We start from the raw sequence: 13267 nt of genomic DNA on the forward strand, positions 1-13267 counted from the left end.
ATTAAAGCCTTTAAAAAAATGTGTGGAATAACTTGCATTTCTTATAACAGCTAAATAAATTAAAAAATAGCCTTAAAAAAAAGAAAAGTGTGGAATAAATTGCATTTCTTATAACATAGGTAAATAAATATAAAAGCCTTAAAACTAAGTGTGGAATAACTTGTATTTCTTATAACAGGTAAATAAATATAAAAACCTTAAAAAAAGTAAAATTATGGAATAACTTGTAGGTTTCATGACCACATCATTTTCTTCTTGGTTGGGCTGAGTACCTTTCATAGGACCCTCGTATTGTGATGTCATAATGCCTCATTACACCATTGCCTAAGAGCCAACCTCATCGGTGATGTCACAATGGCTTGGTTTCCCTTTGCCTGTGCACATTTACCACATGCATTTGCCTCATTGAAACAAAAAGTGTCAGGAAAAGTGTGGAATAACTTGTAAGTTTCATGGCTCCACATCATTTTCTTCTGGATGGGCTGAGAACCTTTCAGAGACGCCTCGTATTGGACCGTACAGATTGTTGGTTTAACTTTCCTCATTATAAGACTGACATTACAACATATATGGAAGAAGCATGGCGCCAGAAAGAGCAAAGCACGAACTTGCAGTAACACTGAATGTTAGGCTCTGTTTGAACATCCCCCTTCCCTTCCATCTATATGCAGTGCGAGGAGAAATTCCTTTTGGATAGTAGATGGTGACCTATGGCGAGATTTATCAGTGTATTTTTGGTTTGAACAAAATTTGCATTGTCACATGCCATGGCCTCTGTTTGCATTTCCTATAACATAACAGGTAAATAAATATAAAAACCTTAAAAAAAGTAAAATTATGGAATAACTTGTAGGTTTCATGACCACATCATTTTCTTCTTGGTTGGGCTGAGTACCTTTCATAGGTCCCTCGTATTGTGATGTCATAATGCCTCATTACACCATTGCCTAAGAGCCAACCTCATTGGTGATGTCACAATATCTTGGTTTCCCTATACTTGTGCCCATTTACTTAGATGAATTTGACTCATTGAAACAAAAAGTCTCAAGAAAAGTCTCGTCTTAAGTTGTGGGCGAAAGGTTGTTCTGAGAGGTGACAGAGGGTGAATCCCGGTGCTCGGGGGTGAGGGACCTCGGCGATGGCAGGGCGGTCGGTGAATCAGGTCAAGAACGAGGTGCATGAGGTAGCCATCTTCCGTGAGATGGTCCGCAAGGAGCAGCGCTACCAGAAGCTTATCACCGAGTACGCGTTCAATCCTTTCCACCAAGTTCATGCTGTCACTGGGAAGCCTATGTCTTGGCATGATAACTTGGAACAAGAAGTGAATCCCACCTATCTGTCCATGATTCATAAAGTTACTCTGGAGCCAACTAAGAAATACACAGAGCCTCAAACTAGTGCTCAAGAGATTGGTTGGATAACTACTCCTCTGATAAACTTGGACCGTACGGATCGTCGGTTTAACTTTCCTCATTATAAGACTGACATTACAACATATATGGAAGAAGCATGGCGCCAGAAAGAGCAAAGCACGAACTTGCAGTAACACTGAATGTTAGGCTCTGTTTGAACATCCCCCTTCTCTTCCATCTACATGGAGTGCGAGGAGAAATTCCTTTTGGATAGTAGATGGTGACCTATGGCGAGATTTATCAGTGTACTTTTGGTTTGAACAAAATTTGCATTGTCACATGCCATGGCCTCTGTTTGCATTTCCTATAACATAACAGGTAAATAAATATTAAAGCCTTTTAAAAAATGTGTGGAATAACTTGCATTTCTTATAACAGGTAAATAAATTTAAAAAAGTCTAAAAAGAAAAGAAAAGTGTGGAATAAATTGCATTTCTTATAACATAGGTAAATAAATATAAAAGCCTTAAAACTAAGTGTGGAATAACTTGTATTTCTTATAACAGGTAAATAAATATAAAAACCTTAAAAAAAGTAAAATTATGGAATAACTTGTAGGTTTCATGACCACATCATTTTCTTCTTGGTTGGGCTGAGTACCTTTCAGAGGACCCTCGTATTGTGATGTCATAATGCCTCATTACACCATTGCCTAAGAGCCAACCTCATCGGTGATGTCACAATGGCTTGGTTTCCCTTTGCCTGTGCACATTTACCACATGCATTTCCCTCATTGAAACAAAAAGTGTCAGGAAAAGTGTGGAATAACTTGTAAGTTTCATGGCACTACATGATCCTCTTTTTGGTTCGGCTGAGGACCATTCAGAGACGCCTCGTATTGGACCGTACAGATTGTTAGCTTAACTTTCCTCATTATAAGACTGACATTACAACATATATGGAAGAAGCAAGGCGCCAGAAAGAGCAGAGCACGAACTTGCAGTAACACTGAATGGTAGGCTCTGTTTGAACATCCCCCTTCTCTTCCATCTGCATGGAGTGCGAGGAGAAATTCCTTTTGGATAGTAGAAGGTGACCTATGGCGAGATTTATCAGTGTACTTTTGGTTTGAACAAAATTTGTATTGTCACATGCCAAGGCCTCTGTTTGCATTTCTTATAATATTACAAGTAAATAAATATTAAAGCCTTTTAAAAAATGTGTGGAATAACTTGCATTTCTTATAACAGGTAAATAAATTTAAAAAAAGCCTAAAAAGAAAAGAAAAGTGTGGAATAACTTGCATTTCTTATAACAGGTAAATAAATTAAAAAATAGCCTTAAAAAAAAGAAAAGTGTGGAATAAATTGCATTTCTTATAACATAGGTAAATAAATATAAAAGCCTTAAAACTAAGTGTGGAATAACTTGTATTTCTTATAACAGGTAAATAAATATAAAAAACGTAAAAAAAGTAAAATTATGGAATAACTTGTAGGTTTCATGACCACATCATTTTCTTCTTGGTTGGGCTGAGTACCTTTCATAGGACCCTCGTATTGTGATGTCATAATGCCTCATTACACCATTGCCTAAGAGCCAACCTCATCGGTGATGTCACAATGGCTTGGTTTCCCTTTGCCTGTGCACATTTACCACATGCATTTGCCTCATTGAAACAAAAAGTGTCAGGAAAAGTGTGGAATAACTTGTAAGTTTCATGGCTCCAAATCATTTTCTTCTGGATGGGCTGAGAACCTTTCAGAGACGCCTCGTATTGGACCGTACAGATTGCTGGTTTAACTTTCCTCATTATAAGACTGACATTACAAGTTATATGGAAGAAGCATGGCGCCAGAAAGAGCAAAGCACGAACTTGCAGTAACACTGAATGTTAGGCTCTGTTTGAACATCCCCCTTCCCTTCCATCTATATGCAGTGCGAGGAGAAATTCCTTTTGGATAGTAGATGGTGACCTATGGCGAGATTTATCAGTGTATTTTTGGTTTGAACAAAATTTGCATTGTCACATGCCATGGCCTCTGTTTGCATTTCCTATAACATAACAGGTAAATAAATATAAAAGCCTTAAAAAATGTGTGTAAAAACTTGCATTTCTTATAACAGGTAAATAAATATAAAAACCTTAAAGTAAAATTATGGAATAACTTGTAGGTTTCATGACCACATCATTTTCTTCTTGGTTGGGCTGAGTACCTTTCATAGGACCCTCATATTGTGATGTCATAATGCCTCATTACACCATTGCCTAAGAGCCAACCTCATTGGTGATGTCACAATATCTTGGTTTCCCTATACTTGTGCCCATTTACTTAGATGAATTTGACTCATTGAAACAAAAAGTCTCAAGAAAAGTCTCGTCTTAAGTTGTGGGCGAAAGGTTGTTCTGAGAGGTGGCAGAGGGTGAATCCCGGTGCTCGGGGGTGAGGGACCTCGGCGATGGCAGGGCGGTCGGTGAATCAGGTCAAGAACGAGGTGCATGAGGTAGCCATCTTCCGTGAGATGGTCCGCAAGGAGCAGCGCTACCAGAAGCTTCTCACCGAGTACGCGTTCAACCCTTTCCACCAAGTTCATGCTGTCACTGGGAAGCCTATGTCTTGGCATGATAACTTGGAACAAGAAGTGAATCCCACCTATCTGTCCATGATTCATAAAGTTACTCTGGAGCCAACTAAGAAATACACAGAGCCTCAAACTAGTGCTCAAGAGATTGGTTGGATAACTACTCCTCTGATAAACTTGGACCGTACGGATCGTCGGTTTAACTTTCCTCATTATAAGACTGACATTACAACATATATGGAAGAAGCATGGCGCCAGAAAGAGCAAAGCACGAACTTGCAGTAACACTGAATGTTAGGCTCTGTTTGAACATCCCCCTTCTCTTCCATCTACATGGAGTGCGAGGAGAAATTCCTTTTGGATAGTAGATGGTGACCTATGGCGAGATTTATCAGTGTACTTTTGGTTTGAACAAAATTTGCATTGTCACATGCCATGGCCTCTGTTTGCATTTCTTATAATATTACAAGTAAATAAATATTAAAGCCTTTTAAAAAATGTGTGGAATAACTTGCATTTCTTATAACAGGTAAATAATTTTAAAAAGCCTAAAAAGAAAAGAAAAGTGTGGAATAACTTGCATTTCTTATAACAGGTAAATAAATTTAAAAAAGCCTAAAAAGAAAAGAAAAGTGTGGAATAACTTACATTTCTTATAACAGGTAAATAAATTAAAAAATAGCCTTAAAAAAAAGAAAAGTGTGGAATAAATTGCATTTCTTATAACATAGGTAAATAAATATAAAAGCCTTAAAACTAAGTGTGGAATAACTTGCATTTCTTATAACAGGTAAATAAATTAAAAAATAGCCTTAAAAAAAAGAAAAGTGTGGAATAAATTGCATTTCTTATAACATAGGTAAATAAATATAAAAGCCTTAAAACTAAGTGTGGAATAACTTGTATTTCTTATAACAGGTAAATAAATATAAAAAACGTAAAAAAAGTAAAATTATGGAATAACTTGTAGGTTTCATGACCACATCATTTTCTTCTTGGTTGGGCTGAGTACCTTTCATAGGACCCTCGTATTGTGATGTCATAATGCCTCATTACACCATTGCCTAAGAGCCAACCTCATCGGTGATGTCACAATGGCTTGGTTTCCCTTTGCCTGTGCACATTTACCACATGCATTTGCCTCATTGAAACAAAAAGTGTCAGGAAAAGTGTGGAATAACTTGTAAGTTTCATGGCTCCACATCATTTTCTTCTGGATGGGCTGAGAACCTTTCAGAGACGCCTCGTATTGGACCGTACAGATTGTTGGTTTAACTTTCCTCATTATAAGACTGACATTACAACATATATGGAAGAAGCATGGCGCCAGAAAGAGCAAAGCACGAACTTGCAGTAACACTGAATGTTAGGCTCTGTTTGAACATCCCCCTTCCCTTCCATCTATATGCAGTGCGAGGAGAAATTCCTTTTGGATAGTAGATGGTGACCTATGGCGAGATTTATCAGTGTATTTTTGGTTTGAACAAAATTTGCATTGTCACATGCCATGGCCTCTGTTTGCATTTCCTATAACATAACAGGTAAATAAATATAAAAGCCTTAAAAAATGTGTGTAAAAACTTGCATTTCTTATAACAGGTAAATAAATATAAAAACCTTAAAGTAAAATTATGGAATAACTTGTAGGTTTCATGACCACATCATTTTCTTCTTGGTTGGGCTGAGTACCTTTCATAGGTCCCTCGTATTGTGATGTCATAATGCCTCATTACACCATTGCCTAAGAGCCAACCTCATTGGTGATGTCACAATATCTTGGTTTCCCTATACTTGTGCCCATTTACTTAGATGAATTTGACTCATTGAAACAAAAAGTCTCAAGAAAAGTCTCGTCTTAAGTTGTGGGCGAAAGGTTGTTCTGAGAGGTGACAGAGGGTGAATCCCGGTGCTCGGGGGTGAGGGACCTCGGCGATGGCAGGGCGGTCGGTGAATCAGGTCAAGAACGAGGTGCATGAGGTAGCCATCTTCCGTGAGATGGTCCGCAAGGAGCAGCGCTACCAGAAGCTTATCACCGAGTACGCGTTCAATCCTTTCCACCAAGTTCATGCTGTCACTGGGAAGCCTATGTCTTGGCATGATAACTTGGAACAAGAAGTGAATCCCACCTATCTGTCCATGATTCATAAAGTTACTCTGGAGCCAACTAAGAAATACACAGAGCCTCAAACTAGTGCTCAAGAGATTGGTTGGATAACTACTCCTCTGATAAACTTGGACCGTACGGATCGTCGGTTTAACTTTCCTCATTATAAGACTGACATTACAACATATATGGAAGAAGCATGGCGCCAGAAAGAGCAAAGCACGAACTTGCAGTAACACTGAATGTTAGGCTCTGTTTGAACATCCCCCTTCTCTTCCATCTACATGGAGTGCGAGGAGAAATTCCTTTTGGATAGTAGATGGTGACCTATGGCGAGATTTATCAGTGTACTTTTGGTTTGAACAAAATTTGCATTGTCACATGCCATGGCCTCTGTTTGCATTTCCTATAACATAACAGGTAAATAAATATTAAAGCCTTTTAAAAAATGTGTGGAATAACTTGCATTTCTTATAACAGGTAAATAAATTAAAAAATAGCCTTAAAAAAAAGAAAAGTGTGGAATAAATTGCATTTCTTATAACATAGGTAAATAAATATAAAAGCCTTAAAACTAAGTGTGGAATAACTTGTATTTCTTATAACAGGTAAATAAATATAAAAACCTTAAAAAAAGTAAAATTATGGAATAACTTGTAGGTTTCATGACCACATCATTTTCTTCTTGGTTGGGCTGAGTACCTTTCAGAGGACCCTCGTATTGTGATGTCATAATGCCTCATTACACCATTGCCTAAGAGCCAACCTCATCGGTGATGTCACAATGGCTTGGTTTCCCTTTGCCTGTGCACATTTACCACATGCATTTGCCTCATTGAAACAAAAAGTGTCAGGAAAAGTGTGGAATAACTTGTAAGTTTCATGGCACTACATGATCCTCTTTTTGGTTCGGCTGAGGACCATTCAGAGACGCCTCGTATTGGACCGTACAGATTGTTAGCTTAACTTTCCTCATTATAAGACTGACATTACAACATATATGGAAGAAGCATGGCGCCAGAAAGAGCAGAGCACGAACTTGCAGTAACACTGAATGGTAGGCTCTGTTTGAACATCCCCCTTCTCTTCCATCTGCATGGAGTGCGAGGAGAAATTCCTTTTGGATAGTAGATGGTGACCTATGGCGAGATTTATCAGTGTACTTTTGGTTTGAACAAAATTTGTATTGTCACATGCCAAGGCCTCTGTTTGCATTTCTTATAATATTACAAGTAAATAAATATTAAAGCCTTTTAAAAAATGTGTGGAATAACTTGCATTTCTTATAACAGGTAAATAAATTTAAAAAAAGCCTAAAAAGAAAAGAAAAGTGTGGAATAACTTGCATTTCTTATAACAGGTAAATAAATTAAAAAATAGCCTTAAAAAAAAGAAAAGTGTGGAATAAATTGCAATTTTTATAACATAGGTAAATAAATATAAAAGCCTTAAAACTAAGTGTGGAATAACTTGTATTTCTTATAACAGGTAAATAAATATAAAAACCTTAAAAAAAGTAAAATTATGGAATAACTTGTAGGTTTCATGACCACATCATTTTCTTCTTGGTTGGGCTGAGTACCTTTCATAGGACCCTCGTATTGTGATGTCATAATGCCTCATTACACCATTGCCTAAGAGCCAACCTCATCAGTGATGTCACAATGGCTTGGTTTCCCTTTGCCTGTGCACATTTACCACATGCATTTGCCTAATTGAAACAAAAAGTGTCAAGAAAAGTGTGGAATAACTTGTAAGTTTCATGGCTCCACATCTTCTTCGTTGGGCTGAGAACATTTCAGCGGCCTCTTGGATAATGTGTAGAGCATTGCGTACTTCTGCTGCCACTGTAAAAATGATTAGTAGTAGTAGTGATAAGGTGTTTACTTTAGAACCACAGTTTCTGTGGACTGCTCAAACCAGCACTTAGATGCCTGACCGGGACATCCAAATTCCAATTTCATACCTCTGTTATTCTTACTAAGTTAATCTACCCAAATAGAACCATACATGTTTTTTACTACTTGCTCTTTATTCTATCCTCTATAATAAAATCCTAAGCACGCATGCGCACTTACAACTTCGTGTTCCCTGACAGCATGATGTGTGCCTCCATGCCAAATTCGATTTCAGGCACATGGGGTGGCTTGTGGCACGTGGGACAGCTTGCGACGGCGGTGGCAGTTTGACTACTGTGCTGCCGTTGCTGGGACGCTTCTTCTCACCCCTAGACCAGCAAACGCAGCAGTCGCGGAGCATTTGCTAGGCCGACCCACTTCGATAATGTGAGGTGAGCCGGCCTAGCAAAAGCCCCAAGGCTGCCCGGGCTAGCAGATGCTGGACAGGGGGAGCAGGGAAAGGAGAAGGCCTACTGCTGGACATGGGGATCAGGTAAGAGGTGCTGCTGGACAGGGGGGAGGTAAAAGGAAGGGAGAAAGACTGCTGCTGGACAGGGGGAGCAGGGAAGGGGTGCTGCTGGACAGGTGGGGGTAAAAGGAAGGGAGAAGGGCTACTGCTGGACATTAGTAGGGAAGGGGTGCTGCTGGACAGGGGGGAGCAGGGAAGGTGTACGGTAAAAGGAAGAGAGAAGTGCTACTGCTGGACATTAGGAGTAGGGAAGGGGTGCTGCTGGACAGGGGGAGGTAAAAGGAAGGGAGAAGGGCTGCTGCTGGACATTGGGAGTTGGGAAGGGGTGCTGCTGGACAGGGGGGAGGTAAAAGGAAGGGAGAAGGGCTGCTGCTGAACATTGAGAGTAGGGAAGGGGTGCTGCTGGACAGTGCTGCTGGACAGAGGAGAGGTAAAAGGAAGGGAGAAAGGCTGCTGCTGGACAGGGGGAGTAGGGAAGGGGTGCTGCTGGACAGGGGGGAGGTAAAAGGAAGGGAGAAGGGCTGTTGCTGGACAGGGGGAGTAGAGAAGGGCTGCTGCTGGACAGGGGGAGCAGGGAATGGGTGCTGCTGGTCAGGGGGGAGGTAAAAGGAAGGGAGAAGGGCTGCTACTGAACAGGGGGAGTAGGGAAGGGCTGCTGCTGGACAGGGGGAGCAGGGAAGGGTGCTGCTGGACAGGGGGGTGGTAAAAGGAAGGGAGAAGGGCTGCTGCTGGACATGGGGTGTAGGGAATGGGTGCTGCTGGTCAGGGGGGAGGGAAAAGGAAGGGAGAAGGGCTGCTACTGAACAGGGGGAGTAGGGAAGGGCTGCTGCTGGACAGGGGGAGCAGGGAAGGGTGCTGCTGGACAGGGGGGTGGTAAAAGGAAGGGAGAAGGGCTGCTGCTGGACATGGGGTGTAGGGAAGGGGTGCTGCTGGACAGGGGGGAGGTAAAAGGAAGGGAGAAGGGCTACTGCTGAACAGGGGGATCAGGCAAGGGGTAGCAGTGGACAGCCAAGGAAAGAGAGTCAGAAAGAAAGAAAGACAGACAGACAGACAGAAAGTGGCCAAGGAGAGAGAGAGAAAGAAACAAAGAAAGACAGACAGAAAGCGGCCAAGGAGAGAGAGAGAGAAAGAAAGAAACAGACACACATATCTATTCTAGCACCCTTTAATATAACGAGCTTAAAGCCTAGTACATCTATAAAATGTTCAATGGAAATGCACATTTTCTCTGCCCATCTACAACACAAATTTTCTTGCCATCAATTTGGTTTAAATATAATTTCCTGTTTTGGAGGTTTGTTGTACAGTAGTTATCTAGGATTGATTTCCTCCATATTTCTCTGCACACATTTCCGTAGATTTTCTTAAGAGCTTCTAAGTGCAAAGTGTCATAGAAATTGCAAGAAATTGCTTCAAATGAAAGGTCACGAGGAGGTCTACAGAGAAGAAGTGTCTCACACTTTCACTCTGGAATGGATTGTTACTGATCTTTGCCTTGCTAACCTCTCATTTACAAATAACCTATGATGTCAGAATTGAAGAAGATTAACCGATGAAAGTGGACTCTAAAAGCTGATTCTTAATCAGAAACAATATTAATGTCTTACCCTTTGGGAGAAGAACCGCTCTCCCTAGGGCCCATAAGGTGTTGCAATTAATTTTCTGTTCCAAACAATCATCCAAAATATTTTATTTTCTAAAGAAGCGCTGCTTTTATCCCATATTATTATGTATCAGAGACTGAACTAGGCAGTCCTTTTTTTCTAAGCTGTCTTCCTTAATCGTCTAGAGCAGTGTCTCTCAAACTTTCTCAAGCCGGGGCACGCTAAAGGTAGTGGCCACGGCTTGAGGCACCCAGATGTGCGCGGACGTCACCGTGATGACATCAGACGTATGCATGACATTATCACGTCAACAACCGCGTATACGCAGAGGAGCTCCAGATGGGCCCTGAGACGCCAGTAGGGGGTGCCAGCAGGGAAGAGAGCCAATGGCGCCAGCTGATTGCCTACAGCAGTGTTTCTCAACTAGTTCAAGCTAAGCACCCCCTAAGTCTAAGAAATATCAACTGAGTACCCCAACCACAGACCTCCCTAGGCCCACCCAAGCTCTGCCCCAGATCCCACCCCCTTTACTAATTGTAATGCAATTTTTTTCCATTCATTTTTCATATACACAGCAGATATAAATTCTCAAAACTGACACATTTTCAATCACTATATTGAAAATAAAATAATTTTACCTACCGGAGACCCTCTGCAGGCTGCTGTAATTAGCTTTAAAAGTGAGACCAGGAGGCCAGGGTGGAAGCCGGAGGGCGCTAGAGAGAAGGGGGAAACACGCAGGCCTTTGGCGAATCGGGCGACGCTGGCGCCGTACCGCGGCACACTTGGAATGTCAGGAGGCACATGGGTGTGCCTCGGCACACAGTTTGTGATACGCTGGTCTAGAGGTTGCCTGGTAGAAGTGACTCCCAGCCACTCCTGCCCCTCTGGCACTGTTCATCAGAATGGCACTGCTAACGGTAGTTTTGCATGACTACCTCTAGGGGGTCATATTTCAGTGTAAAAATCGGGTGGAGGTTTGGGATAGGGAAGGGGCCTGGCCTAGAAGTCACAGATGGGAGTTTTGAGCTATGTCTTGATGAGCTACTGCTCCCTGGTGATACAATAACCCCCCTGCTAAAATCAGGGGTTATAGTACTAATGTATAATTTTAGGGCCATAATGTGATTTGTGATGGAATTTACATGATCTGCTTTACATGCATTTGCATATAACTGCTATGTAACCTTAAAGTGACTTAATCTACTACAAAGGGGGAGAGTGTGATGCAGTGGTTAAAGCTACAACCCGAACACCCTGAGGTTGTGGGTTCAAATCCACGCTGCTCCTTATGACCCTGGGCAAGTCACTTAATCCCCCCATTGCCCTAGGTACATTAGATAGATTGTGAGTCCAAGGGAAAATGCTTGAGTACCTGAATAAATTCATGTAAACCATTTTGAGTTCCCCTGGGAGAACAGTATAGAAAATTGAAATAATAAAGTGTACCTGGGCTGGTACTGTGATGTCATAATGCCTCATTACACCAATAAGAGCCAACCCCATCAGTGATGTCACAATGGCTTGATTGTCCTATACTTGTCTCACTTTTATTACATCCTGAGTGGTGCAGTGGTTAAAGCTCCAGCCTCAACACCCTGAGGTTGTGGGTTCAAACCCATGCTGCTCCTTGTGACCCTGGGCAAGTCACTTAATCCCCCCCCATTGCCCCAGGTACATTAGATAGATTGTGAGCCCACCGGGACAGACAGGGAAAAATGCTCAAATACCTGAATAAATTCTTGTAAACTGTTCTACTGTACATCAAAACACAGAAGAGACAGTCCCTGCTCAAGAGAGCTTACAATCTAGTCAAGACAGACAAACTAGACAAGAAGAAATTACAGAGGGAAGCTTTGAGTCTAGATCTGAATTCTGCCAGAGACGGAGCCTGACGTATCGAGTCATTATTCTGAAATGTTATTGTTCTTTGAGATTCCGGAATGTTGCTATTCTTTGGAATCCCAAAAAGTAGCAACCTTCCATGAAGAATCTCCAAAGAATAGCAACATTCCATGCTACTACTACTAATCATTTCTATAGCGCTACTAGACATATGCAGCACTATATATATCAAAACATAGAGACAGTCCCTGCTCCAAAGAGCTTACAATCTAGTCAAGACAGATAAACTGGACAAGAAGGTGCACCAATACACAGAGGTCAGGTGGGGAAATTACAGAGGGAAGCTTTGAGTCTGGATCTGAATTCTGCCAGAGATGGAGCCTGACATATTGAGTCATTATTCTGGAATGTTATTGTTCTTTGCGATTCCGGAATGTTGCTATTATTTGGAATCCCTAAAAGTAGCAACATTCCATGCTACTATTACTACTACTCATTTCTGTAGTGCTACTAGACATACGCAGCACTATACATCAAAACATAGGAGAGACAGTCCCTGCTCCAAAGAGCTTACAATCTAGTCAAGACAGACAAACTGGACACGAAGGTACATCAATACACAGAGGTCAGATGGGGGAATTACAGAGGGAATCATAAGACAGATATTGGGGCTTAGAAGGTGGGTTGGAGTTTGGAATTGAAAGCATCATATTCGTCGTACAAGCCAGGATACATTAATGCCATTTAAGTGGTGTTAAGGGACAAATTACACAAGTTAAAGCTCTAAGGCTTCTCGATAACCTGCTCTGGATACCAGAGACTGTCATTCTGTAGTGTCTGTTTCAACCTCAGTCCTTCTACACCAGCATTCTTCAAAGCAAAGCTTGCGGGTCAGTGGTTGTGGCCATTCGTACTCTGATTCTTATGGGAGCCAAGGATAATGAAGCCATTGTGACATCACTGATGTGATTGGCTCTTAGACACTGGTGGAATGAGGCATTATGACATCACAATATCTGCTCTGGATACCAGAGACTGTCATTCTCTAGTGTCTGTTTCAACCTCGGTCCTTCTACACCAGCATTCTTCAAAGCAAAGCTTGCGGGTCAGTGGTTGTGGCCATTCATACTCTGATTCTTATGTGAGCCAAGGATAATAAAGCCATTGTGACATCACTGATGTGATTGGCTCTTAGGCACTGGTGGAATGAGGCATTATGACATCACAATATCTGCTCTGGAATGTTGCTGCTCAATCTCAGCATTCTTCAAAGCAAAGCTTGCGGGTCAGTGGTTGTGGCCATTCATACTCTGAGTCTTCCCTCTCTCCTTAAAGAATGACATGAAGATGGTTTCCCGCGGTTATCCGCGGGGACGGGAACGGTGATGAATTTTGTCACCGTGTCATTCTCT

General features: G+C 41.5%; 3 protein-coding genes across 3 annotated transcripts; all 3 read left to right on the forward strand.

The window, feature by feature from the left end:
• The first annotated feature begins 1138 nt into the window (after positions 1–1138).
• Positions 1139–1546, forward strand: LOC117366737 (protein FAM183B-like). Its single transcript, XM_033958505.1, has one exon. It carries the CDS (start codon positions 1139–1141, stop codon positions 1544–1546), a length of 408 nt encoding a protein of 135 aa, XP_033814396.1.
• A 2266-nt stretch (positions 1547–3812) lies between these two features.
• On the forward strand, positions 3813–4220 carry LOC117366738 (protein FAM183B-like). The gene has a single exon (XM_033958521.1). It carries the CDS (start codon positions 3813–3815, stop codon positions 4218–4220), a length of 408 nt encoding a protein of 135 aa, XP_033814412.1.
• Positions 4221–5867: 1647 nt separating this feature from the next.
• Positions 5868–6275, forward strand: LOC117366741 (protein FAM183B-like). The gene has a single exon (XM_033958534.1). The coding sequence runs from the start codon at positions 5868–5870 to the stop codon at positions 6273–6275; it is 408 nt and encodes a 135-aa protein (XP_033814425.1).
• The last annotated feature ends 6992 nt before the right edge of the window (positions 6276–13267 follow it).

Source organism: Geotrypetes seraphini, chromosome 1 (genome assembly GCF_902459505.1).
Source record: "Geotrypetes seraphini chromosome 1, aGeoSer1.1, whole genome shotgun sequence".
Taxonomy (NCBI): domain Eukaryota; kingdom Metazoa; phylum Chordata; class Amphibia; order Gymnophiona; family Dermophiidae; genus Geotrypetes; species Geotrypetes seraphini.